The sequence below is a fragment of the Lissotriton vulgaris genome, chromosome 3_1, assembly GCF_964263255.1.
Source record: "Lissotriton vulgaris chromosome 3_1, aLisVul1.2, whole genome shotgun sequence".
Classification (NCBI taxonomy): Eukaryota; Metazoa; Chordata; class Amphibia; order Caudata; family Salamandridae; genus Lissotriton; species Lissotriton vulgaris.
Genome location: NC_141689.1, coordinates 545,823,002 through 545,847,918, shown reverse-complemented (window position 1 = coordinate 545,847,918; position 24,917 = coordinate 545,823,002). Strand labels below are relative to the sequence as shown.

Below are 24,917 nucleotides of genomic sequence, written 5' to 3'. Positions count from 1 at the left end.
GGAGCGCTATCCCCCCATCATACCAGCTTCTAGTCAACTTGTCCTGCGCAATTCGGGGTGGCCTCCCGCCCCACAGCAAATGGGATACTGTTGCTGCTATTGCTTTGAAATACGCTACAGGGACCAATGATGGGGTATTTTCAAGCACATAAAGGAAGCTGGGAAGTGCCATCCTTTTATGTAACGTGGCCTTGCCCAAAAGCGTGATGGGGAGAGTCTGCCACACCTTGACGTCGCGTTTAAACCTCTCAAGGAGGGGGCAAAGATTTAGTGTGTAGAATTCGTCGGGGTCTGGCGTAATGAAGATACCTAGGTATCTAAATGCCTTCGACGAGGTCCTCAGGGGGCAGCTCAGGGGCAAGACAGGCGGGGGGCCTACGAGAACATAGAGGATGGATTTAGTCCAGTTGATCTTGTAACCGTACACTCTACCAAACTTCTCACATACGTTTAACAACTCGAGAATAGATTTTCTGGGGGAGGTGAGGTATAGAAGGATATCATCTGCATATAGGGATATGCGATCCTCCCATACATCGGTCCAACGGAGCCCCTTAATAGAGGGCTCCCATCTAAGCCAGATCGCGAGTGGCTCCAAGATCAATGCAAAAAGCAACGGAGACAGCGGGCATCCCTGTCTCGTGCCTCGGCCGAGGGGAAAGTCTCGCGAAATATGTCCATTAGCAGTGACATGCGCTTAAGGTTTAGTATACAACAATCGAATCCAGGCGCAGAACTTGGGGCCAAACCCCATGTGCTGGAGCACTGCAAATAGGTAAGGCCATTCCACTGTATCGAACGCCATAGTAGCGTCTAAAGAGAGGATAACCGCAGGTTCTTTGATATTTGTGATGCGCGCTAAGACCGCATGGAGCCGTCGGAGATTAAGGGCCGTGCTTCGGTGCGGCATAAACCCCGACTGGTCTGGGTGGACCAGCGACTCGAGGTGCGGGGTCAGTGGCGTCGCCAGCAATTTGGCCAATATCTTAGGCTCCGTATTTATAAGAGAAATTGGACGGTAGGAGGTACAGTCTGTCTTCGGTCTGCCTGGCTTATGGATTGCGACAATTGTAGCTAAGCGTTGATCCCTTGGCAGCTCCCCATTCTTGAGGCTATCGGATAGCATATTCAGGAAAAAGGGGGCTGTCGTTTGTATCGTCCTCTTATGTAGCTCTACCAGGAACCCGTTTGGTCCCAACGCCTTGCCAGATGAGAGTGCATAGGTAGCTGCCTGCACCTCCTCAATGGCAATGTCCGCCTCCAATAGAAGCGCAGCCTCGGGGGAGAGTTTGGGTATCGTAAGATCCCTAATGTAGTCATACGCCTCCGTAATTGTATAGGACGCCCGGGGAGCATACATTTGTTCAAAATGGTCAGCTAGGACATTGACTATATCCTCAGGGTCAGAGGCCATGGAGCCTTCAGGTGATTGCAGATGCGCAATGACTTTATCCGCCCTTTCCTTTCTATCGAGCCAAGCCAGCATTTTCCCCGCCTTGTCTCCCACCTCGTAGACCCTATGCCGAGTGGCTCGGATCTGCGTATGCGCCATCTCTCTCTGTAGGGTTAGAACATCGGTTTGTTTAAGTCGAACCGCACTGGCAGAACCCAGAGAGGGGTGGGCCTCCTGCTCAGTAGTGGCATAAGTCAGTTCAGGCTCAAGTCTGTCCAAATCCGCCCGCCGCTCTCGTTTATGACCTGTGATGGAAGCCATCGCCTGTCCCCGAAGGACCACTTTATATGCCTCCCAGAGCACACTGGGCGATTCCACTGAGCCAGGATTTTCTTGAAAGAATTAGTTAGTAGTGAGTGTGAGTGCTGACACAATAGGTGCCACCTGGAGGAACCCAGCATGAATCGGGAACATACGCCTTCTACAGGCTTGATGAAGGGTATATTTGAGCATTATCGGGGAGTGATCGGATATGCCCCTAGGGCGTATAGTGACCTCGTCTACCCCTTGTAGGGCATCTGCGGAAGTCAGGAAATAGTCAATGCGTATGAGGCAGTTGTGTACTGTGGAATAATAAGTGTAACGTGTCTCAGTCGGGTGTTTGAACCTCCAACTATCTCTAAGTCCCAGGGCATCCACAAGACCAAGCAGACGGCTCCCACCCCTTGTGTCTCATCAAATAGGGAATCTATCCTGGGTGCCGTCAAGTATGTCATTAAAGTCGCCTCCTATCAGAAGTGTCGCTACCGGTAGTGTCAATAGAAATGCCGTGAGTGCAGCATGAGCCTGTGTGTGTAGTGCAGGCGGCACATAAAAAGAGACAAGATTAAATAGCCGTCCTTCCCACTGACAGGTCATGGCCGCGAATCGACCCTGTTCGTCAACTCGTGTCTGTTGGACCACTAGTGGGAAGTTTTTCCTAATAAGTATCCCCGTGCCTCTGGAGCCCGAGGAAAACTCCGCGTGAGCAATCATCTTTTTTCCCCAGCGATCCATAGCCCGGACCGTGGAACCCACAAGGTGCGTTTCCTGCAATAAGACCACAGTGGGACCGCAACAATTCAGATATTGCAGTACCAGACCCCTCTTCACCTTGTCTCCTAGCCCCGGACATTCCAGGTCATTAGAGTGAGTGTTGTAAGTGGAGCTTTTTGCCCATGTGAAGTAGTGTCAGCCATCAGTAAAGGTGAGGTGCATTAAACATTTAGGAGTGCTATCAACCCGTAGTGTTAAAGTAGCGTACCAAGTTACTGTCCTGTCCAGCCTGCGTGTAACAAAACCGAAGAAGAAAACCATGTATACAATGGAAGCAACAGAATTAAGCAGATCAGTTACCTTCCCAACTCAAATACCACCCCTCCTCCCTTCCTCCCTGCTTAGCGAACCTACAACTGCCCGCCACCCCAACTCAGCAGAGTGCTTCTTCCCTTCCATAGCTGCAATACTTGCGTGTCGGGCGCTGCTTTTCTTACAACGCCCCTAAGCTCTGGAATAGCCTCCCCCTTACCATTCGCAAAGAAACCAACTTGCTCTCATTCCGCAGACTACTGAAGACCTGGCTCTTCCCCCAATAATTTCCCCACAGGAACACTTCAGGTTGATACTATAGCGCTGGGACGCCCTTGGGTAGCTACGCGCTTTACAAATCCAAAATAAAATCAGAGTCCTACGAGGCAACAGCCTTTCAGAGCCCACCAGGCTCACCCCAGTCCAGGACCACAAGCCAGCTAAAACATAAATATTCAAATATCCGTATCATGCACAAAGAATTGTCAGCAACACTGCCGATGTCATTCCTCCTCAAGGGGCAGTCCGTGATGGGCCTCCTGACTACCAGAGTCCAGGTCATTTGGGAAGTCTTCTCCCTCTCTGCGGCAGTGAGATCTCGATTTTCGGTCCGTTCCAGACACCGGGCGCCACCCTTCCAGCCAATCGTGAGTCGCTTCAGGAAAGTCAAAGAACCAAGTCTGCCCTTCAGCCACAACCCGAAGTCTTGCAGGGAAGAGCATAGAGTATTGGAACTCCTTGGCTCGGAGTAATTTCTTGACTTCGAAGAAGCTGCGGCGCCGCCTCGAAACAGCCGCCGTGTAATCCGGAAAGAAGGAAACGACTGAGTTCAATATCCGGATAGGAGGGGAGATTCTTGCTGCTTGTAGAATGGCATCTCTATCCCTGAAGTTAAAAAGACGGACGAGGACCGGTCTTGGTGGGGCCCCCAGCTTTGGCCTTCCTCCAGGCACCCTGTGGGCACGTTCAATCGAGAAAAAATGTGAAAGTCCCTTAGGCTGTAGCCTGGTTTTTATCAGTTCCTCCACATATAGATCCATCGCCTGAGTTCCGACGTGTCCTGAACCAGGGATTTTGTCACTATTTCTACCTCTTTCACCCTGTCCGCCATTTTGTGAAGGTCCGCCCTAAGCAGGGTGACGTCAGTGGAGATTGTTCCAACTCTCAACTGTACATTAGCCAGGGCCTTCATGATGTCATCAAGAGTGACTCTCTTCCCGCCATCGCCCCCTGCGTTTTGCCCTGGGGTGAAGTTGTAGGCGGCCCCTTTTCATAAGCGAACTTATCTAGCTTAACCTGAGCAGCCTGGTTTCTAGGCCCTCTGCCCGCCATGCCGACCGGGTGCAGGTCGCGTCAAAGGCGCAAAAGAAAATGTCTCACCAGGTAGATCGTGATTGTCCAGGTGCAGTATTTGGTATAAGTAGGTTTGCGATGGCGGGGGATCCTGGGTAGTAGGTGTGGGGGCCAGAAATCAGTCCAGTGTTAGAGTAAGAACCCCTTAAGGCTGTCGGCGCCGCCTCACAGACTCTGGAGGGCACCACACTACAGGGCAGTAGGCCGTCCCACCTTCAAGAAGGCAAAGCGGGTCCTGCAGCGCCAACAGAACGCGAAAGGCACACCCCCGCGGCGCCACTTCTCCACCAGCTGACTCCGGGATCTATGACCACCAAGGGTCCGTCTCCTAGGTCGTGCGCTACTGCAGTCAAGCGGAAGGCATGGAGCCCACTCACAGAGCCGGAGCGTCGTGGGGACCAGAGTCGGTGCAGTTCAGAGTAAGGAATACGATTCCCCTTTAAGCCGGCTCACAGCCGCTCGTAGCAGGTGGAGGGAACCGCAAAGACGCCGGAGTCACCCCAGTGTTGCCGTTTCTCACCCGGATTGTTCTGTGGTGGAGTCAGCAGGTACTCGGCAAGGCCGGGGACGAGAGCCAGTCAGGACGGCCGCATCAGGGGGGCACTCAGATCACGCTACGAGGCCCCCACCATCAGATGAAGATCGGGCACTGCAAGAGGGAGCGGTGGGGTTAGGATTAATGTCTATATTCTCCGATGCAGAGTAATGTTGAGCTTGTCGCCACTGGGTGTCCGTCGCCCGCTGTCCAGATCACACAAGTCCCAGGCCCCGTAGGCCCAGCCGGGCCGTGCGCAGTCGAGCGGGGATAAGTTCCGATGGTGGTGATGGATCCGGATCGGGGTACTCTCGATCGTTGCTGGTTGGGTTCCGACGTCGGTAGAGCCCTTCAGGGGACTCCTATGCAGCGGATTAATGCACGGATTTAAAAAACGGGGCTGTTACTGCCTCAGAGCTCCCCCTCTGGCCAGACTCATGAGATCATTGAGATTCACCCCCATTTCATATGCTGACGACACTCAGCTCCTCCTCACATTTGATAAAAATAGACCTAAAATCGAACTTATGTTCTCAGAAGGCATGAAATCCATCGCTGCCTGGATGCGGGCCAACTATTTACAACTCGATGCTGGTAAATCTGAAATCATGTTGTTTAAAGTAGCTGCCACTTATTGGTCGCCTACCTGGTGGCCGGAAGAACTTGGTACTGCCCCTACCCCTAAAGAAGTGGTTAAGAACCTAGGTGTCAGGGTTGATCGCAAACTTACACTTGAGACGCATGCTAACATTACTGCGGGCTCATTCTTCTACATCCTTGGCCTCCTTTGTAGGGTCTCCCCCCTCTTACCCTCTTCCACCAAGAAAACGTTGATGCAGGCCTTAGTACTTAGTAGACTTGACTACTGTAATGCCCTCCTATTTTCAGCTAATGAAACTTTCATAAATAAACTTCAGGTGGGGCAGAATACAGCTGCCTGTCTCACTGTTGACGCCCCTGCTAGAACACCCTCGGTACCCCTCCTGAACCAACTCCACTGGCTGACAGTAAGAAAGAGGGTCAAATTCAAAATAGGCTGTATTATCTATAAAGCCCTCATTGGTCAAAGCCCCTCGTATCTTTGTAGCAAACTGGCCTCTTACACCCCTGCACGAGCACTTAGATCCAGCACTGAGCTTCTGCTCAGTACCTCCAGGGTCAAAAAGGCGCGCAGCGGAGGCAAAGCATTCTCTTATCTTGCCCCGGTATTTTGGAATAAATTGCCCTTTCATCTACGTTCTAGTCAAAATTTGGCCCAATTTAGAAAGCTGCTAAAAACCCACCTTTTCAAAATTTTTCTGGTCTCTGATGTTCCTCACCGTCCCAAGCGCCGAGATACCCTCATGGGTGATTCAGCGTTATACAAACCAATAAACTTCAAACTTCAACTTCAGCTCTTTTTAAAAAAAAAACATATTTTTTTTGACAATTGCAAATACAACGCAGAGTTCTGCACACCAGAGTCCTCTGCTGGATCATACCATACATTGTCACATAAGCAACTGACTTTCATAGGTTGCAGCCAGGAAAAGTACAAAAATACAGAACTCAATACAACCACTCCCCCCACACGCTCCCGACCCTTCCAAGTCGCACAATTTCCGCACAGTCTTTGCCTCAGCCCGATGTATAGCAACAAATCTGTAGCATAATAACCCACGTCTACCCTGTCCCCCTCCTACCCTGCATCCCCATCTCTCTACGTGCATTCAGGCTTATCCTAGTGGACGAGCCTCCACAGACACGGGCGGCTCTAGCCGCAGCCCACGGTAATCCGCCAATCTCTTCCATTTCTTGAAATGCTTACTAGGGCAGCCCCTGGCTTCAAAGATAGGCTGTTCCAGCCCCATTCAAAAGTCTAATCCGTTCTTCCATGTTGTCAGTGATGGGGACTGCTGCACCTTCCACGCCCTAGCGATATCCCGCTTTGCCAGCGTAAAGCCAAGCCGCATGAGGTGTTTTTTATAGATGTTACCCCCTATGCCCTCCATAACGTGAAGCAAAGCTAGTTGTTGTGTCCGCTGGAGCTCCCATCCCAAAACCGCTGATAGGCATGAAATCACCCCACGCCAAAACCGCTCCAGTGAAAGACAGTGCCAAATAGTATGTATAAATGTACCTTCCTCCCACCCACACCTGAGACACTCCGGGGAGGCAATCAATCCCGCCCGGTATAGTCGGGCCCGGGTATATTATACCCTGTGAAGATATTTAAACTGGATGAGATGAAGGGGCATTGCTATAGCCGCTTACTTGGGAGCCGCCAAGGCCTCTCTCCAGTCCTCCTCCTCCAATGCACCTACATCTGCCTCCCAATCCACTTGCAACTTCTGAAGGGAGGTGGAGCAGTGTGTGACTAGGGATTGATAGACCGGGGAGATCTTTTTGGTCTCCAAATCACCCATAAAAACTTTTGGCCCCAGTGGACTGAATTCAGGAAGGGATTCCAGCCCCTCTAGGGAAGGGGACAAGGCATGTCGAAACTAGAGATTTATAGAATTGTGTCTGGGGCATAGAGAAGTCCCTCTGTAGGTCCTGAAAAGACTTGAGTATCGTGCCTCTCATAACATCCCCCAGAGTCGAAATACCAATAGTGCCCCATCCCCGTAAGCCCTGCAAGGCCGCCAGCTCTGGCAGGCGTCCATTATCCCACAAGGGGGTCTCCCCAGTCAAGGTATTCCACCAACCCATGCGGCGTAGTGTCTGCCTCCATATCAGGAAAACCACATGTGTAGCCGACGGCAATTTGCTGCGTAGCGGCGCCGAATACAAGATAGTATGCAGCGTATGCAACCCTAAGAGTAGTCGTTCTAGTGGGAAACCCCGGGTCCCTCCTGTCACTGTACCACCACTCATTGAGGACGAGTAGATGCAAGGCCTGATCGTATGAGAGGATGCCCGAGGACGCGAGAATCTGCAGCTCTTTTTGCTGGGGTGACGCTGGACACGTTTTGCCATGCTGCAACATGGAAAGTGGTCACACTTTCACGCAGCACTACTGTCTGCAATCCACGCAGCATGAAGATGCAGTAGTGGACCAAGCAGTACTGCACCATCTCTTCAATAAAGGTGGGCCTCTTTCTAGTAAAGAGGAGTTTTATACATTTGAATTTATTGAAATTGCCTAGAATTGCTTGATTTTAATTTGATAAACTTTAATTTTAACACGTATTCGCTACAAAGGAAGTAAGATTCTAAATCAAGATTCTTGTTTACAATGGCAACTTATGTTTTCTATTAATGTTTGTAGACATTCCATTAAACTCTTCATCTATATAGTATGATATTATGCCTTATTTTATACAAATGATAAATTCTCTAGGATCTAAAGGGTTTTTGGTATACTTTCAAATGTCTCTGTTTTGATACTCTGACTTTATATCTTACATGTCTTCCTCCATTCACTACCGATAGTACGATCTTTAGGGTACTACTTGCTATTATGCTTCAAGCATGTGAATCTGTTACAGATACCCCAATACTGAATAAGAAAATAAGTTAATTACTGGTAACTGGGGTTATCCAGTATTGGTATCTTTCATAGATTCACATGCAACCCACCCTCCTCCCCACAGACCCTGATGCAGAGGTCTAGCCCGGGACCAGGGTCAATTCCCTGCCTCGGCGGGTCTTGGGCTCAAAATTCCACGGACCTGATAATTCTCGCCTCGGTGCCTATTCCAATCATGGAGTCCCACTCTGCAACTCTGGGCAATAGCTTGCTTAATCTCCACAACGGCCCCCACAACGCTAAGGGTGTCTGGCCTCCACCTTGGGGGTGCCCAGGAGTGGACGCCTCACAGGGAAAGCCAGGATGGGTTCCACAGCGGTATTCGTACAAGCGCCTTGAGACCCTTGCGGGTGAGTAGTGCGCTATACAAGTATCAATTTACATTTTTTAAGGGATTCTTACTTCCCACTCGTGCTTAGAAAATCTGAGGGATTCTGCCTCTACTGGGATTGTTCTAGGGGGTGCTGATTGACTGTGTTCAACATTTGGCCCGGTTTTAAAAAAAAGGACATAGATAGGCTGTCAATAACATGGCCTAGGGGACACTATTATATTTGTTAAATACTGCTTGATTATTTTACTGTGAGACTCCCATCTCGATGACGAGAAATGATTCAAACATGTGAATCTATGAAAGATACCAATACTGGATAACTGCAGTTACCGGTTAGTAACTTATTTTCTTCAGTCCGATCCAGTGGAACTCCTGGTCAGATAATTTTTCCCACAGATCACCCTGAAGCTCTGGAGGTCTGAAAGAAATGTTTTTAAGCGTTTACAAATTTCCTTCTGGTGCCCAAACAACCACAGGATTAGATCTCTATGGCCCCCAGTACTTCAGTGGAGGGCACTTACAGACTCTCAGGGTGTCAGGAAGAAGCCAACTCCAGTCCAGGTCCAGTTGCCACTTCAGCTGGGTACTTCAGGAAAAGGCCTCTTGCAGCTTTTTGTTTCCCTGAAGCCACCCAGGAAGTCAGCCAACTGACCCTTGTAGTCCACATCTTTCTCCTAGGTACAAGAGGAAGCAGGTGCAGTCATTCAGGGCTTTTTTCAGGTCACAGACAGCAGGTCCATTCCTCTCCTGATCGCCGCAGGTCCAGAAAGTATTTTGAGGAGGTAGCTTGGGCTGCCACATATATACTTGGCAGTTCAGCAAGTGTTTTTTCCCACCTAATTCAGTCCAAGCACTTGCTGGGCAGTTGCTGGGTACTAATGCGAATTAACCTTCAACAGCTTCAGGCAGAGTATAGGTAACTTTCTAAAAATTACATTTCATATATGTTAATAAATCAGACTTTAATTCAATTGGACTTTTATTAAATGTAAAAAATATTTTTTGGGTGCCTGTGTCTGGTACTGGTCAAAAGGTATAGATTAAAGTGTTTCATGTGTACTTCGACTTTTCCTATGTAACAGTTAAAAACTGACCAGTGACAATGTCGCTTTGGGTTTGGTCGCTGGAGGAACATGTCACTTCTAATGTCCTACATTTCCCACTCTTAAATATTATGCATCCTACCTTTCGGGCAACACTGTGCATTTAGGAGTGACTCATTTAATATTTAAAATCAGGTTTTCAAATCTTTTAAATGAGTGATTTTGTGGGTCTGTACAGATGGTTTCAAGCTGCGGCGGTCAAGCTACTCAGTGTAAAGGCATGTTTTCATTGCCTCTGTCTTCAAATAGAGTAGACTTTTGATTAAACTTTTGAAAGTGTTATTTCTTTTCTATATTGATTATTGTTTATTTTTGAAACCAGCCTGTTCTTGATGGGCAGAAAAATTAAAGTGCAACCTTTTTCTCCCTCATTTTGCAGAACAAATTTAAACGTGAAGAACGAGCAAATGGATGGAGGATAGACAAAGCATTCAGTAAGCCATTTGGTACCTTAAAATCATTGGTTCACTTTGAAGGATCCTTCATAAAATACGCTTTTTTACATGGTCATGCATTTTTCCTGTTTGCTTTTATCTGCACATATGAGATTTCTTCTTATATACTCTGTTCTCTTCACATAATTCAAATTCTTGAATAGTTTCTGAACAAGTTGCTTTCTAATATGTGCAATTGCCTACGATATTTTGAAATTCCGAACTAACTTCTGTATGTTGGAAAAATGTATTTTTGAGTATGATTCGGAGAATAGACTTCTACTTCCCTTTACTTAGACCTTGAGCGAAATCATTCTGACCCTTTGACCAAACAATCATATGTTGTTAGCAACAATGGAGCCAAAAGACAGATCAGCAGAATGGGGGTTGGGGTGAAATTTGCCTATTTTTCACATCCAAGACATAAAAATGAATGCCTCCCAGAAAAGAAAAGAACATTTATCACTAATAGTAATAGTGTAATTTCTGTTCAATAAATATTGATTCCTAAATGAGTTTATGGACTCTCACCTTACTGTGACCTTGCAATCACCTTGAGATCGAGAGAAGATTTTGTGAACCTTGAGACTCAAAACAAGTGAAAACATTGGATATTAATTTGAAGGGCGGTTTTAAATCTAAGAATTGTTTATATGACAATAAACTATAAGAAAATGGTACTATGACATTCCCCTGAAATTATTTTATGAACGCGCCCACAAACTATGCGTCTAACATTACACTGCCCTCTTGTCAGTAAGAGATTTGAATTCATGCTTCCCAATCTGGTCCATTGCTCCATCTACAAATGTCCCTACAATTTCATTCTTCCTTGAACACAAACTGCGTTTCTGCTCACTTGCCTGCCTGTTTGCCACCGCCGAGGACGCCGTTGGGAGGATGCCCGACACACCCCTTGAGGGGAGAGTAGCCAGCACTTAGCTGACCCGAGCAGCACACCATAAAGGTGCTTGACATCTTCCGTGTCGCGGGACGCGTTTCTGCTCACTTGCCTGCCTGGTTGCCGCAGCCGAGAACACAGCTGGGAGGACACCTGACACACTCCTTGGGGAGGGGGGGGAAAGGGGGCGGGGGTGAAGAGCCAGCACTCAGTTGACCCGCGCACCGTAAAGGTGCTTGACATCTTCCGTGGCGCGGGATGCTTTTCTGCTCACTTGCCTGCCTGTTTGCCGCCACCGAGGACGCCGGACACACCCCTTGAGACCTGGCACATGGACTTGGTCTCTTTAGAATTTTGTTGGACTCATTACCCAGGGAACTAGAGTTGGGGACCTTCACTTGGAGACTGGTGCAGGTAACAGCCCCATTTTACATCTTACCTTGTATGAGGGCTCTGTCTGCAATCGATCGTTGCTGGCTATCTTCCTCCCTTGGCTTAAGTGGACAGTGGAAAGTGTATTTCATTCTTCTGTGGGACTTTGTTGGTATTAGCTGGGCCTATTCTGTAGGTGCACTGAGTTGCTGTTGTTACAATGGGCAAATGTAGGCTGGCTGGACCTACTCCAAAGTAATCCGCCAACACTGTGACCACCATGTACGCTTTCCTGCAGCGAGCCGTTGGGGTCCTGGACAAGGAAATTCAACTCGCCACTCGGCAGTTATCTCGATCCCTATTCCCCCTTTCTTGCAGAGCTCTGTACCCCTTTCATGGTCAGGGTCACCAGCTTTAGCACCGGTTACTTGCGCCAGTCAGGTAGACGTAGTACAAGCTCTGACCGAGGCAGACCGCCCGTGCACATCAACCACTTACACACTGTATTGTATTGTATGCAATATTTATAAAGTGCAGATATCACCCAAAGGGTATCTTGGCGCTATAGTGCCTGACGTCAACACTCTCAGATGGTAGAGGGTGTGGTTTGACAGTGAATGTCCTCAGACATAAAGAGAGATCAAGTTCTAGGGAACAGAAATGTTTTGACCCTTTTCCTAAACTGCAAAAGGTCATGAGACTGTCTGATTTCAAGTGGAAGTTCATTCCAAAGCTTTGCGTCGGCTGTGCTGAACGCCCTGCCTCCTGATTTAGCTCTTCGAATTCTGGGAACTCTCACCAAGTAGGTAGAGGAAGAGCGAAGACACCTCGTTGGAATATAACAGGCCAATTTCTCCTGTAAAGGTTTGGGTCCAAAACCATGAAGGGCTTTAAACACTATGCAAAGAGATTTAAACTTAGTTCTTTGCAGTATTGGGAGCCAATGCAGCTCTGCAAGGGCCAAAGAGCCCGAAGAGCGTTGTGGCTTCATTAAAGCCAGTTTAGTCGCCGAGGTTTGGACTCTTTGAAGACGTTCAATCAGGAATTTTTGAGACTCCAGTACTAGGGTATTACAATTATCCAAACTGCTGAGGATGATATTTCCAAGGATCTAGCCGTGTTGGGCAGCAGCTGGAGGATCTTCCTCAGTGCTCTGATAAGGGAGAAACAACTCACCACCAATTTATTTACTTGTACTTCCAAATTCAGATTGGCATCAAGCATAACTCCCAGATTGCGTACTGATTTAGCAGGAACCAGAGTGGAGGTAGTTGAGGAAGGCCAAAAATTGTCAGGAAATGGGGAGGGAACTTTCCCAACAGCCCAGTATAAGACTTCTGTCTTATCCGAGTTAAATTGTAGGGGGTTTGCTCTTAACCAGAGAGCAGTATCCTACATGCAGGCATGGAAAGTCTCAAGAGATATAGACTGACTTCCCTCCATGGAGAAAAAAAGCAGAGTGTCATCAGCGTAATTCACAATGTTTCACACCATGCGCCTTTATAATATCAATCTGTGGTCTCACATAGATGTTAAACAGAATGGGGCTGATTGCAGATCCTTGAGAAACACCATGATGAATGTTGGAAAACTCTGATTGATACGGCGGGAGGGAAACCGCCTGACACCTATAGGATAAGTAAGAACGGAACAAATCTAGAGCCGTGCCCGATACCCTGCCCCCTCTTCAAGTCTGGTCAACAAGATGTCATGGTTGACTGTGTTGAAGGCGGCAGACCGGTCAAGCAAAATGAGAATCCCAGATTGTCCCCCGTCCGCACGCAATCGAAGATCGTCCAACACGGTCACCAGTGCAGTCTCAGTTCCATGTCCAGGGCGGAAGCCAAATTGCACATCATCTAGCCTGGTGTTGGATTCTAGAAACTGGGACAAGGTCTTGCTCACCAGTCGCTCAATGATCTTGATCCAGTTACCAGTGCCTCAGGAAGCATGTACAATTCCCGGTGTGGGACCCGGGATGGGTAGGGGAACATGGAGGCCAAGAGGAAGCGCCCCCCCCCCCCCATCGGGGGCACTGCAAATCGGCGAAAAAGTAGTGGCCCACACTCTAACTCGTCAGCACTCACTATAGAGCCCAGCGCAGACCTGACACACTAGCTTGACATGTTTAAGGCAGCTTTGCTATCTGTGTTGGATTCCAAACTAGACTCAATCCTTGACAACACTAAGAATTTATGGCAGTAGGGGAACCATGTGCAAGACAGTGAGTACCGTCTCTCAATTCAAATTAACACAGGCAAAAGTGCTTCAAGGCTAATATACAACCACTGCCAATTTTTGTAAAACAGATAGACACAGTCCACCCTAAATACAAATTAACAAGTTAGAAGCCTGAGCAACAATTGTAAGCGTAAAAGTTCATGTGAGTTCACAACTCTCCAATTGATTGAGTTTATTCTTTTCTTTTATTATTCCGTTTTCATAGCATCTTCAGTAACTACATGTTCGAGGCATATGAGCTGCAGATTACACACTGTGAATAGATCTCCACCTAGTGTTGGGCCTGGATGTTTGCAGTTTTTTGTCTTGGAAAGTCTTTGGAAGTTACGGGATAGGGGACTCCTCCTTTGGATCATATTGCACATGGGCATCGGCTCCATCCGTAGATTGTTTTTTTATGCCATCTGGCTCGGATGTGTTTCTTGTGCTCAGGTTCTCAACCGATTCTCCTTCGACGCGCAATCCTCACCGTTTTCGACCGTATTGTTTCGAACGCGTTTCCAATCGACGCTTCTCTTCACAACTTCAAAGTCTTCAATTCTGGTCTTCGACAAAAGCCTTTGGGCATACCCAGGCCTCAACTTCTGGCTCATGGAAAGGACGCCATTTAAGAAGTGTCCTCGATGTGGTTCGAAGTTTCCCAACACCGATCTCCATGAGGTGTGCAAACTTTTTCTCCCACTGGAGCATGAGGCCAGACACTGTTCCGCTTGTGCCTGCTTCCGCTCCAAGAAGACGATTCAGGACCGACGAGCTCAAAGAACAATAGCTCTCTCGTCATCTTCAATCCCAGACAACATCTTCAAAGAGGGCGTCGACGTCCCAGAACAAGAGCAAGAACACAGCGTCGACAGCAACTCCGAGGCCGAAGACTCAGACGTCGAGGACATCACTCCAGCTCAGCGGGTCGTGAGTACACACATCAGCCCCCGGCCCTTCCTAGACACCATCCAAAAAGGCTTCGGTCACACCCTCGCCTTCGGGCCTGGGTGCACACCGAGAGACTTCTTCCCATGCCCCGCCTTCGAGCTCGGCAAAGAAGCCTAATAAGCCTGTAAGCGACTCGGGCTCGAGTCAGCCTACCCTCTCTGCCGACACACATCTACCAGCACTTAAAAAGAAGCTATCATCTTCCTCTAAGCCAGCTGCTTCCACATCTAAGCACTCGGTGCCGAACACTAGCACTGGCTCCTCGGCACTAAAAATACACTCGGAACCGAGCAAAAAATTGCCAATCAAAGTACCAGACTCCAACGCTTCAGAGCTGAAAAAACCCTCTGAGCCGAAAAAGCCAAATGTTCCACCTGCCAAAGACACTGCCAAAGAACATGCTTCAAAGCCGAAAGATGCTTCGGGCTCGGTGCCGAAAAAGCCTTCGGCACCGAAGGATCTACCTCCCACAGAGGAACTATTCCATCCATATCCTTCACAAAAAACTCTAGTTAAAGATCCCAAAACTGGTCGACAAACTCTTAGTTCTAAAAAACGACCATTAGACATGCCTGCACCGGCACCTCATCCTAAGAAGAAGGACTTTGCAACCTCTCCTCTAAGGATACCTTCTCCTCCTCCTCCTCCTCCTCCTCCTCCACCTCCTCCTCCTCCTCCACCACCTCATACTCCTCCACCTCATACTCCTCCACCACCTCCTCCCCTACCACATCACTCCCCTACACTAGCTCCCACTCCGTTAGCAGACGATGATAACAGGGATGACTCCTCTGATGACACAGGGGTTGGTGCAGATAGTGAGCCACCAGATAATTCTAGTCCTCCTGGCTCACCTGACTCTTGGGATGATTATAGCACCCCAGATGTCCCTAACATCCCTCAAGATGACATATATCCCTCCAGGCCTTCCCCACCAAAGGACACTATGGGATTTAACCAACTTGTACATAGGGATGCCAAATACCATGGGGTTGACCTACATCCGACCCAGTAGAGGAAGACTTCCTTATGGATACCGTTGACACCACACAAAGGTCCGCCTCAATTTTGCCCATGCTTAAAGGGGTTGTTAAGCACGCTCCAGAAGTCTTCAAAGATCCAGTTAGGGCTTGAATCATCAACCCCCGAATTGAGAAGAAGTATAAGGCTGCCCCCTCAGATTCAGCCTACATTAAATGGCCTGCACCATTAGACTCCCTTGTAGTCTACAACGCATGCAAAAGAGCAAATTCACAAACATCAGGAGAGGCTCCCCACCAGATAAAGAGTCTAATCTCCTTGATGCATCAGGTAAAAGAATAGCGTCACAGGCAGCAAACATTTGGCGTATTGCAATACTCAGGCATTACTTGCAAGATACGACGGCACATTATGATGAATTAGAATCCATAATGCAGCACCTTCCAGATAAATACAAAAATAGGGCAAATGAACTTATTCAAGAGGGTAAAAACATCATCAATACCTCTATTTTTTGTGCCCTGGATGCAGCAGATACTGCTTCAAGGGCAATTAAATACCAGTGTCCTTTTGCGTTGCATGCCTGGCTACGCATTTCAGGTTTCAAACCTGAAGTACAAAGTGCCATCCTCAACCAGCTGTTTGATGAGCAACACTTATTTGGGCCTAATGTGGACGTATCCCTTGAGAAAATGAAAAAGGATACAGACACAGCTAAATCTATGGGAGCCTTGCAGTCGCAAGCTCCCAGACGCTCCTTTCGCCGCTCATCTTACAGAGGCACCACCAGGGGATACTCCTCAGATAGTCCCTCTACGTCTTATAAAGCCTCTACCCAATCCACCTACAGTAGAGGCTACCAAAGAGGAGGTTACAGGGGTAACAACAACAAAGGCAGAGACAAAACTAATAACTCCCGCTCTGCCTCCACCCCTGCCCAATTACTTCCCCCCACTTCCCCACCACATTCCACTCCAGGTGAGTGAAGACTACAACAACTCCTTCCTGCCTGGATCAACATCACATCAGACAGGTGGTTGCGACAAATAATTCAGTCTGGTTACTGTCTCGAACTAAAATCTACCTCCCTAACATACCACCCAAACAGTGCCCAATGTCACAGGAACATTTGCTTCTGCTAAGGCAGGAGGTAACATCCCTCCTACAAAAAAGCGCAATAGAATTAGTTCCATTATATCAACAAAACAAGGGAGTTTACTCCCTGTACTTTCTTATCCCAAAAAAGGATGGCTCTCTGAGACCTATTCTAGACCTCAGACCACTAAACCTGTATATACAATCAGACCACTTCCACATGGTCAAACTCCAGCAGGTCCTTCCTCTTCTTTTACAAAACGACTTCCTTGCTACCCTACACAGCTCACAGAAAGTATCTCAGATTTGTACTGGACGGTCAGCACTATCAATTTGAGGTACTCCCATTCGGAGTCACAACAGCACCAAGAGTGTTTACCAAGTGCCTGGCAGTAGTAGCAGCACACTTAAGAAGACAGCACATTCATGTCTTCCCATATCTCGACGACTGTCTCATAAAAGCCAGCTCACACAGTCAGTGTGTACAACACACCCACACCACCATCCAGTTACTTCACAACTTGGGGTTCACAGTAAACCACACCTGCAGCCGTCCCACGTACAACAATAATTTGGGGCCACAATAAACAGCGCTCGCTTATCCCTCTCCTGCCAGGATAACAAATATGCAAGCTCTCCTAACAAAATTCCAAACGCAACACTCTCTTCCAGCTGGAGTGTTAATGCAATTCATAGGAATGATGGCCTCTTGCATATTCATAGTACCTCATGCAAGACTACAAATGCGTCCTAATCAAGAGTGTTTAGCACGACAAGGGAACCAGGCTCAAGGTCAATTATCAGACCTAGTGTTGGTAGACGGTCGAACTCACCGCTCTCTGCAATGGAGGAACACCAAAAACCTTTCCAAGGGTCGACCGTTCCTAGAGCCATTTCATCAAATAGTCATGACAACGGACGCATCGCTCTCCGGCTAGGGAGCTCACCTACTGCAGCACACCATGCAAGGCAGGTGGACGCCGCACCAAAAGTTACTCCACATCACCTGGAGTTACTAGCCATATTTCTAGCCCTAAAAGCATTCCAAAAGCAAATATTGGGCAAAGCTATCTTAATCCGCACAGACAACATGACAGCTATATACTACATAAACAAACAAGGGGGGACACACTCTCTGCAGCTCTCTCAGTTAGCGCAGCAGATATGGAGATGGGTTATACCACTAAAGATCTTCCTCTTTGCCCAGCATGTTCCATGAGCCAGAAGATGAGGCCTGGGTATACCAGGAGTACAAAACACCATAGCAGATCTGTTGAGCCGTCAGACACAACAGATCCACGAGTGGGAACTTCATCCACAAGTTCTTCAACCATTCTTTCAAATATGGGGACAACCTCAGATAGACCTCTTCGCCACCCACGAAAACGCCACATACCCAAGCTTCGCCGCCAGATATCCACACCCGCCGTCCAAAGGTAATGCGATATGGATGAAATGGTCTGGCAAATTTGCGCACACCTTTCCACCTCTCCCACTGCTTGCATTAGTGGTACGCAAACTACAGCAATATTCCCTAACACTCATTCTAGTAGCTCCAACTTGGTTCAGACCACCGTGGTACACCTCACTGCTGCAACTTTCTGTGGTACCGTACCAAAAGCTATACCTGTCTCCACGCTTACTAACCCAGAACCATGGAGAGGTCAGACACCCGGACCCAGCTCAGCTCAACCTAGCGATCTGGCTCCTGTAGTCATAGAATTCAAATACTTTAACCTTCCCCCTGACTGTATGAACGTTATTAAAGAAGCTAGACGTCCCACCACTAGGGCATGTTATGCCAAGTTGAAAAGTTTTGTAGTATACTTTCATAACAACCACATCAATCCTTTATATGTGTCTATTCAACACATCATAGGATACTTACTACACATCCAAAGATGTAACTTAGCGTACATGTCTATTAGACTGCACCTTGCTGCCATTGCAGCATACCTACAAAATAGACAACATCTATCACTTTTTAGAGTACCTCCCATAAAGGCTTTTATGGAAGGCCTCAAAAGAATAATTCCTCCCAGAACACCACCTTCACCGGTGTGGAATTTAAACATTGTTCTCACACGGTTAATGGGACCTCCCTTTGAACCTTTACATAAATGTGAACGGCAGTTGTTAACTTGGGAAGTTGCTTTCCTAGTAGCTACAAGCATTCACCATTCAAGAACCTTTCAGCAAATGTACCATAGTAAAGTTGCTCTCCGAACTAATCCTAAATTCCTTCCAAAAGTCATTTCAGCCTTCCATCTCAATAAACCTGTAGAGCTGCTTGTATTCTTCTCGCAGCCACAAACAGAAAGTCGCAGAAAGAACTCTTCATACCTTAGATGTCAAAAGAGCATTACTTTATTACATTGAAAGGACATAACCTTTTAGTAAAACTAAACAGCTTTTTGTGTCCTTTTCACCTCCACATAAAGGCAACCCCATATCAAAACATGGGATATCTAGGTGGATTGTCAAATGCATACAGATTTGCTACCATAAAGCTAAACGTACGTTATCTGTCCCTCCTAAAGCCCATTCTACAAGAAAGATAGGGGCTTCAATGGCATTTTTAGGGAACATTCCCTTAGATGACATCTGCAAAGCAGCTACATGGTCTACACTGCACACATTCACAAAACACTATTGTGCAGATGTGCAAACTAAACAACAAGCTACTGTGGGCCAGGCTGTACTCAAAACACTGCTTCAAACTACTACAGCAGATACGGGTGGTCGCCGCTAAGTGTGGGTCCTGCTGTACAATCTATGCACAGTGCGTAATCTGCAGTTCATATGCCTCAAACGGAAAATGCTACTTACCAGTATGCATCTGTTATTGGCATGTAAAGCTGCAGAGCTACACCCGCCCACCCGCCTTTATCTGTTCCAGTATTATCTTAATTAGATACAGCTTTCATGGATATCATTCCTTTTCTTGCAAAGCTCCATCATTTCCCTAATGGCGAAAAAAAAACAATCTAAGGATGGAGCCGATCACCATGCGCAATATGATCCAAAGGAGGAGTCAACTATCCTGTGACTTCAGAGTGCTGTTCTTCATCCAGGCTGCAACGTCCTTCATTCCTTCCTGGAAGCAGAGTCTGGTGTCTTTGGGGTTCTGTCCTCGGCGAATGATACTATGCTGAGCCCATGCTGTCTGACGATGGCGGCGAGGGGGGCCATGTAGATGTTGAAAAGCATGGGGCTGAGCGATGTGATCCCTGGGTTACTCTGCAGTTGATCTCCGTGGGTTCGGAGAGTCAGGGAGGGAGTCTGTTCCTCTGGGTTCTACCGGAGAGGAAGGACCGGATCCATTTGAGGGCGGTTCCTCGTATCCCAGCGTCGTGGAGTCTGGCTGCGAGAGTGCGATGTGAGACGGTGTCGAAGGCTGCAGAGAGGTCTAGTAGGATGAGGGCCGCGTTGTGTCCCTGGTCGAGTAGCAAGCTGAGTTTTCTTCGATGAAGGCAGTCAGCTGAGTGTTAACGAGTCTCTCAGTGACTTTGGCAGCAAAAGGGAGTAGAGAGATAGGCCGGTAGTTTTTCAGGTCTGTCTGTTCGGCCGTGGGCTTTTTTAGGAGGAGTTTGACCACTGCCCGCTTCCAGTTGTCCGGGAATATGCCGGATTCGAAGGAGGCGTTGATGGTCCGTCCCATTTGAGGTGCAATGGCTGCGGCGGCTCTGTGGTAGATGTGGGGTGGGTAGGGTTCAGTGAGGGCTCCTGAGTGGGTGTTCTTCATGGTAGTGGAGGTGTGTTCGTGGCAGTATTCCAGGTTATGATGGTCGGCTAGTGGTGGTGGGGGTGTCCGGCGTCTCTTCGCTGAAGTTGTCGTATAGGGCCTTGATTTTCAGGTGGAAGTAAGAGCTGAGCTTGTTGCAGAGATCCTGGGGTGGTGTGACGTCTGTGGTTTCGCTGGGGGTTTGGAGAATCCCAGAGGAAGATTGGGTAAGCCCCTTTGAGGGCATGTTTCAGTCTGACCTATCCCCGGGAATGGTGGGAAAGTTTGACAGGTAAATCCGAGGATGTATTTACAGAGCAGGAGGTAAGAGCCGTATCATGGGACTGACAAAAAACAAGGCCCCTGTTCCTGATGGGATTCCGCCAGATTTTTATATCGCAAACTTGGATATCTGGGTGCCTGTACTCATGGCAGTTATAAACTCGTCGGTTCAGGTCAGTCGCCAGGACTCATGGGCTCTGTCAGTCATTGTCCCTGTTTTCAAAAAGGGTGACAAACAGTACCCATTGCTATAGACCCATCTCCCGTCTGGACTCAGTGGTAAAGGTGGTGGGCCATATGGTATTTGATAGGCTTGTGACCTGGGCTGATAAAAACATCCTAACCAAGGTACAATATGGATTCCGTCCAGACCGTTCCACAGTGGATCAATGTTTGAACCTATATATGGTTTTGAACAAGTACACCGTGGCTCGCACCGGCTCCATCCATTTGTCATTTATGGATCTGTCCTCTGCATTTGACCGGGTGAACAGATCAAAGCTTTGGCAGATAATGGTTTCCATTGGTATAGACCGGGACATCGTATTTTTAAAGGGACCTTCATAATGATTCAAAAGTTTGTTTGTTTTTCAAAAGTCCTGAAAGTGACGCGAAAAGTTGCCATCAGGAGAAGGGTGCGCCAGGGGTGCATTCTGGCACCTTTCTTTTTCAATCTGTACATTAACTCACTGGAGAAGGTTCTCTTTGATTGCAAAGTTGATTGCCCCCAGGTGGGGAAGCCTACTCTGCCAGTCATATTGTACGCAGATGATGCTGTCCTCATGGTGAGGACACCTAGGAGCCAACAACTATTGTGTAACTCTTTGTTTATTTTATGGAGGACCTAGACTGTTTGCAGTAACAGCAGATCGTTCATTGTGCATGTGGGACCAACCTCAGCTAAGCCTTACACTTTTCAGATAGGAACTAAGGGGCTCATTACGATGGCGGATGGACTTCAATCCATCCACCATCATGTCAGGGAATGGGACCGCCTGCCTACAAGACGGCGGTTCCACAGGGGGTATTACGATTCGACCACCACCATAGGTGCCCCCTAAGTGCAAATACAAACTGCTCCTGCCCACGGGGGCCCGTCAACGGGCCCCTGAAATCAATCCCCGCCAGCCTTTCTATGGTGGCTCCCACGCTGGCGGGGATCCAGCATCGAAATCTGGCAGGCGGTGCCTGCTACGCACCGCCACAATACTGAGGATGCGAGTAGGTCTGACAGGTAATCGCACAAGTTACTACTTGTGTAACAATATATCTGTAAGAGACATTAGCTAGTGATAGATTCCTTCCCTTAGAATATCCCCAGGCGTCAGACTGGATCCGGAAAGTTTTGCGTAGCAGTACCCATGCGCGTCGGTAGGCGTCGTCTGCGGCTCCGCGTCTGTCGTCGGCGTCGTGGGCGCCGTGATGGCGTCGTCAGAGTACTTAGACGTCGCCTCCGCGTGCTGACGTCATTTCTTAGACACAGCTTTTCCGTGCCAAAAACGCAGAACCATGTCAAAAACTAACACTGGTGCCATTGAAACTAGGGCCCTGAAAGGGGATGACCTTAACCCTAGATATCGGTTCGCAGAACCGGGAGGATGGGTGGGTCGGTAAGGAATCTATCACTAACTAATGTCTCTTACAGATATATCGTTACACAAGTAGTACCTTGTGCATCTGAAAGAGACACTTTAGTGATAGATTCCTTACCTTAGAATAGATACCCCAGCAATACCAACCCCGGTGGTGGGTCTGCGAACCAATAATCACACCAGAAAGTCCTGGAGGACGGAACGGCCAAAGAAGCCATCCCTCCGGACTTGGCTGTCCAGGCAGTAGTGTCTTGTGAACGTGTGCAGCGAGGCCCACGTAGCTGCCTGACAAATGTCCTGCAAGGGGACTCCCCGGCCCAAGGCAGTAGTAGTCGCCACGGCCCGAGTGGAATGGGCCCTCAGCCCAACAAGAGGTTCCTTTTTAGCCAAAGAGTAGTACGCTTGGATGCACAACACGATCCACCGAGAGATGGTCCGTTTGTGCATCGCCTGTTCTTTCTTAGCGCCCACGTAACCAACAAAGAGTTGGTCATCCACCCGGAACTGGGTGTGCGATCCAGATAGTATGAGAGCGCACGTTTTGGGCCCAGATGGTGGACCCTCTCTTCCTCTTTCGAGGGATGCGGAGGCGGGAAGAAGGTGGGCAAGGCGATGGACTGCCCGATGTGGAAGGCTGTGACTACCTTGGGCAGGAAAGAGGGTCTTGTCCGCAACACAACCTTGTCCGGATGGACAGAAAGGAAAGGAGGTTTAGAGGATAGAGCCTGGAGCTCACTCACTCTCCTGGCAGAGGTGATGGCAACCAGGAAAGCAGTCTTCAGAGTAAGAAGGCGGATAGGACAGTTGTGAAGTGGGTCAAAGGGAGCGCACATCAGATAAGTTAGAACCAGGTTCAAGTCCCACTGAAGCATCACAAAGGGAACAGGTGGAAACGTGTGTGTGATGCCTTTCAGAAAACGATTTACAATAGGGGACTTATACAAAGATGGTTGATCAGGCAGCCTTAGAAAGGCTGAAAGGGCAGAAAGGTCGCCCTTGATAGGGCCCAGAGCAGAGCCCTGCTGGGCAAGAGAAAGAAGGAAGAGAAGAACCTCAGAAAGAGGGGCAGAGAGAGGATCCATAGCCTTTTCTGTGCACCATGCCACAAATCTGTTCCATCTGCAGGCGTATACCGACTTTTTGGAGGGACACCTGGCTGCCAGAATGATATTACAGACTTCAGGAGGCAAGTCAAATGGCCTCAACTGTCGCCGCTCAATATCCAAGCATGGAGGTGGAGACTGGATAGGTTCGGGTGGAGGACCGTCAATTGTTGCTGTGACAGAAGGTCCTCCTGAAGAGGCAGATGAACCGGGGGATCGACTGACATACTGAGTAGCTCGGGATACCAGTACCTTCGTACCCAGTCCGGAGCCACAAGGATGACTTGGGTCCGGTCGCGTTTGATCTTCTTCAGCACTCTGGGCAGGAGTTGTATAGGCGTACAACAGACCGCAACTCCTCTCGTGACGAAAAGCGTCTCCGAGCGAGTGCCGCCTTGGAAATTCCAACGCGCAGAACTGATGACATTGCGCGTTCTCTTCTGTGGCGAATAGATCTAACCAAGGCTCTCCCCACTGTCGAAAGAGACCTTGCGCCACGTCAGAGTTCAGACGCCATTCGTGATCCATCATGCACCGGCGGCTGAGTTTGTGCGCCCTGGCGTTCAGAGAACCTGCCAGGTGTTGAACCACCAGAGTCACGCCCGATGTTCCAGCCACTGCCAAAGGCGCAGAGCCTCCTGGCAGAGGGTCCACGACCCCACCCCGCCCTGTTTGTTGCAGTACCACATGGCGGTGGTGTTGTCCGGGAACACTCCCCCGGACAGAGAGGAGGAATGCCTTCAGTGCAAGACGAATCGCCCGCAGCTCCAAAAGGTTGATATGGAGCCGGGACTCCGCCGGAGACCAGAGGCCTCTGATCTCCGCCTCTCCCATGTGACCTCCCCTGCCCTGGAGGGACGCGTCCGTCACAACTACGTGCTCCGGTTGGAGAAGGGAGAGGGATCTGCCGTTGACCCAATCGCGGTCCGTGAGCCACCACTGCAGCTGTCTTGCAGTGCCCTCCGAGATCAGGACATGGTTGGCAGGTTGCCCTGATGCTCGGCCCACTGAAACTTCAGGTCCCACTGCAGAGCCTGCATCCGCCAACGGGCGTGATGCTTCAGAAGGATGCAGGAGGCCATCAGCCCCAGAAGCCGCAGCGTCAACCTGACCGAAACCCTGGATAAAGGCTGAAAGATCGGAATCAGAGCCTGAATATCCCGGACTTGCTGTTCGGGGGGCGGGGGGTAAACCCGAAACTGCGCCGAGTCGAGAACCGCTCTGATGAAGAGGAGCTTCTAGGAGGGGCACAGGTGTGACTTCGGCACATTGATGGAGAACCTCAGCTGGTGCAGGAGGTCTGCCGTCGTCTGGAGGTGGCTGACGAATGTCTGGGGCGAGCCCGCCTTCAACAACCAGTCGTCAAGGTAGGGGAATACTGAAACCCCTAACCTGCGCAGATGAGCTGCGACCACCGCCATCACTTTCGTGAACACCGTGGGGTGCTGGTAAGGCCGAAGGGGAGCACTGTAAACTGAAAGTACTCGTGGCCCACTGTGAACCGCAGGTAGCGCTGGTGGGCCGGCAGGACGGGGATGTGGAAATAAGCGTCCTGCAAGTCCAACGCTACCATCCAGTGTTCTGGGTCCAGGGCAGCTAAGACCTGAGCCAGAGTCAGCATTTTGAACTTCTCCTTTCGGAGGAAGCCTTTGACGTTCCGTAGGTCCAAGATAGGGCGTAGCCCCC

At 49.0% G+C, this 24,917-nt stretch overlaps 1 protein-coding gene across 1 annotated transcript in view; it reads left to right on the top strand.

Moving 5' to 3' along the window:
- BDP1 (BDP1 general transcription factor IIIB subunit) overlaps positions 1–24,917 on the top strand; it is a 1,412,545-nt gene that overhangs the window by 183,167 nt on the left and 1,204,461 nt on the right. Inside the window, exon 8 of the mRNA XM_086960808.1 lies at positions 9,956–10,010. Coding sequence (XP_086816934.1) covers positions 9,956–10,010 — 55 coding nt within the window. The remainder of the gene's footprint in view (positions 1–9,955; positions 10,011–24,917) is intronic.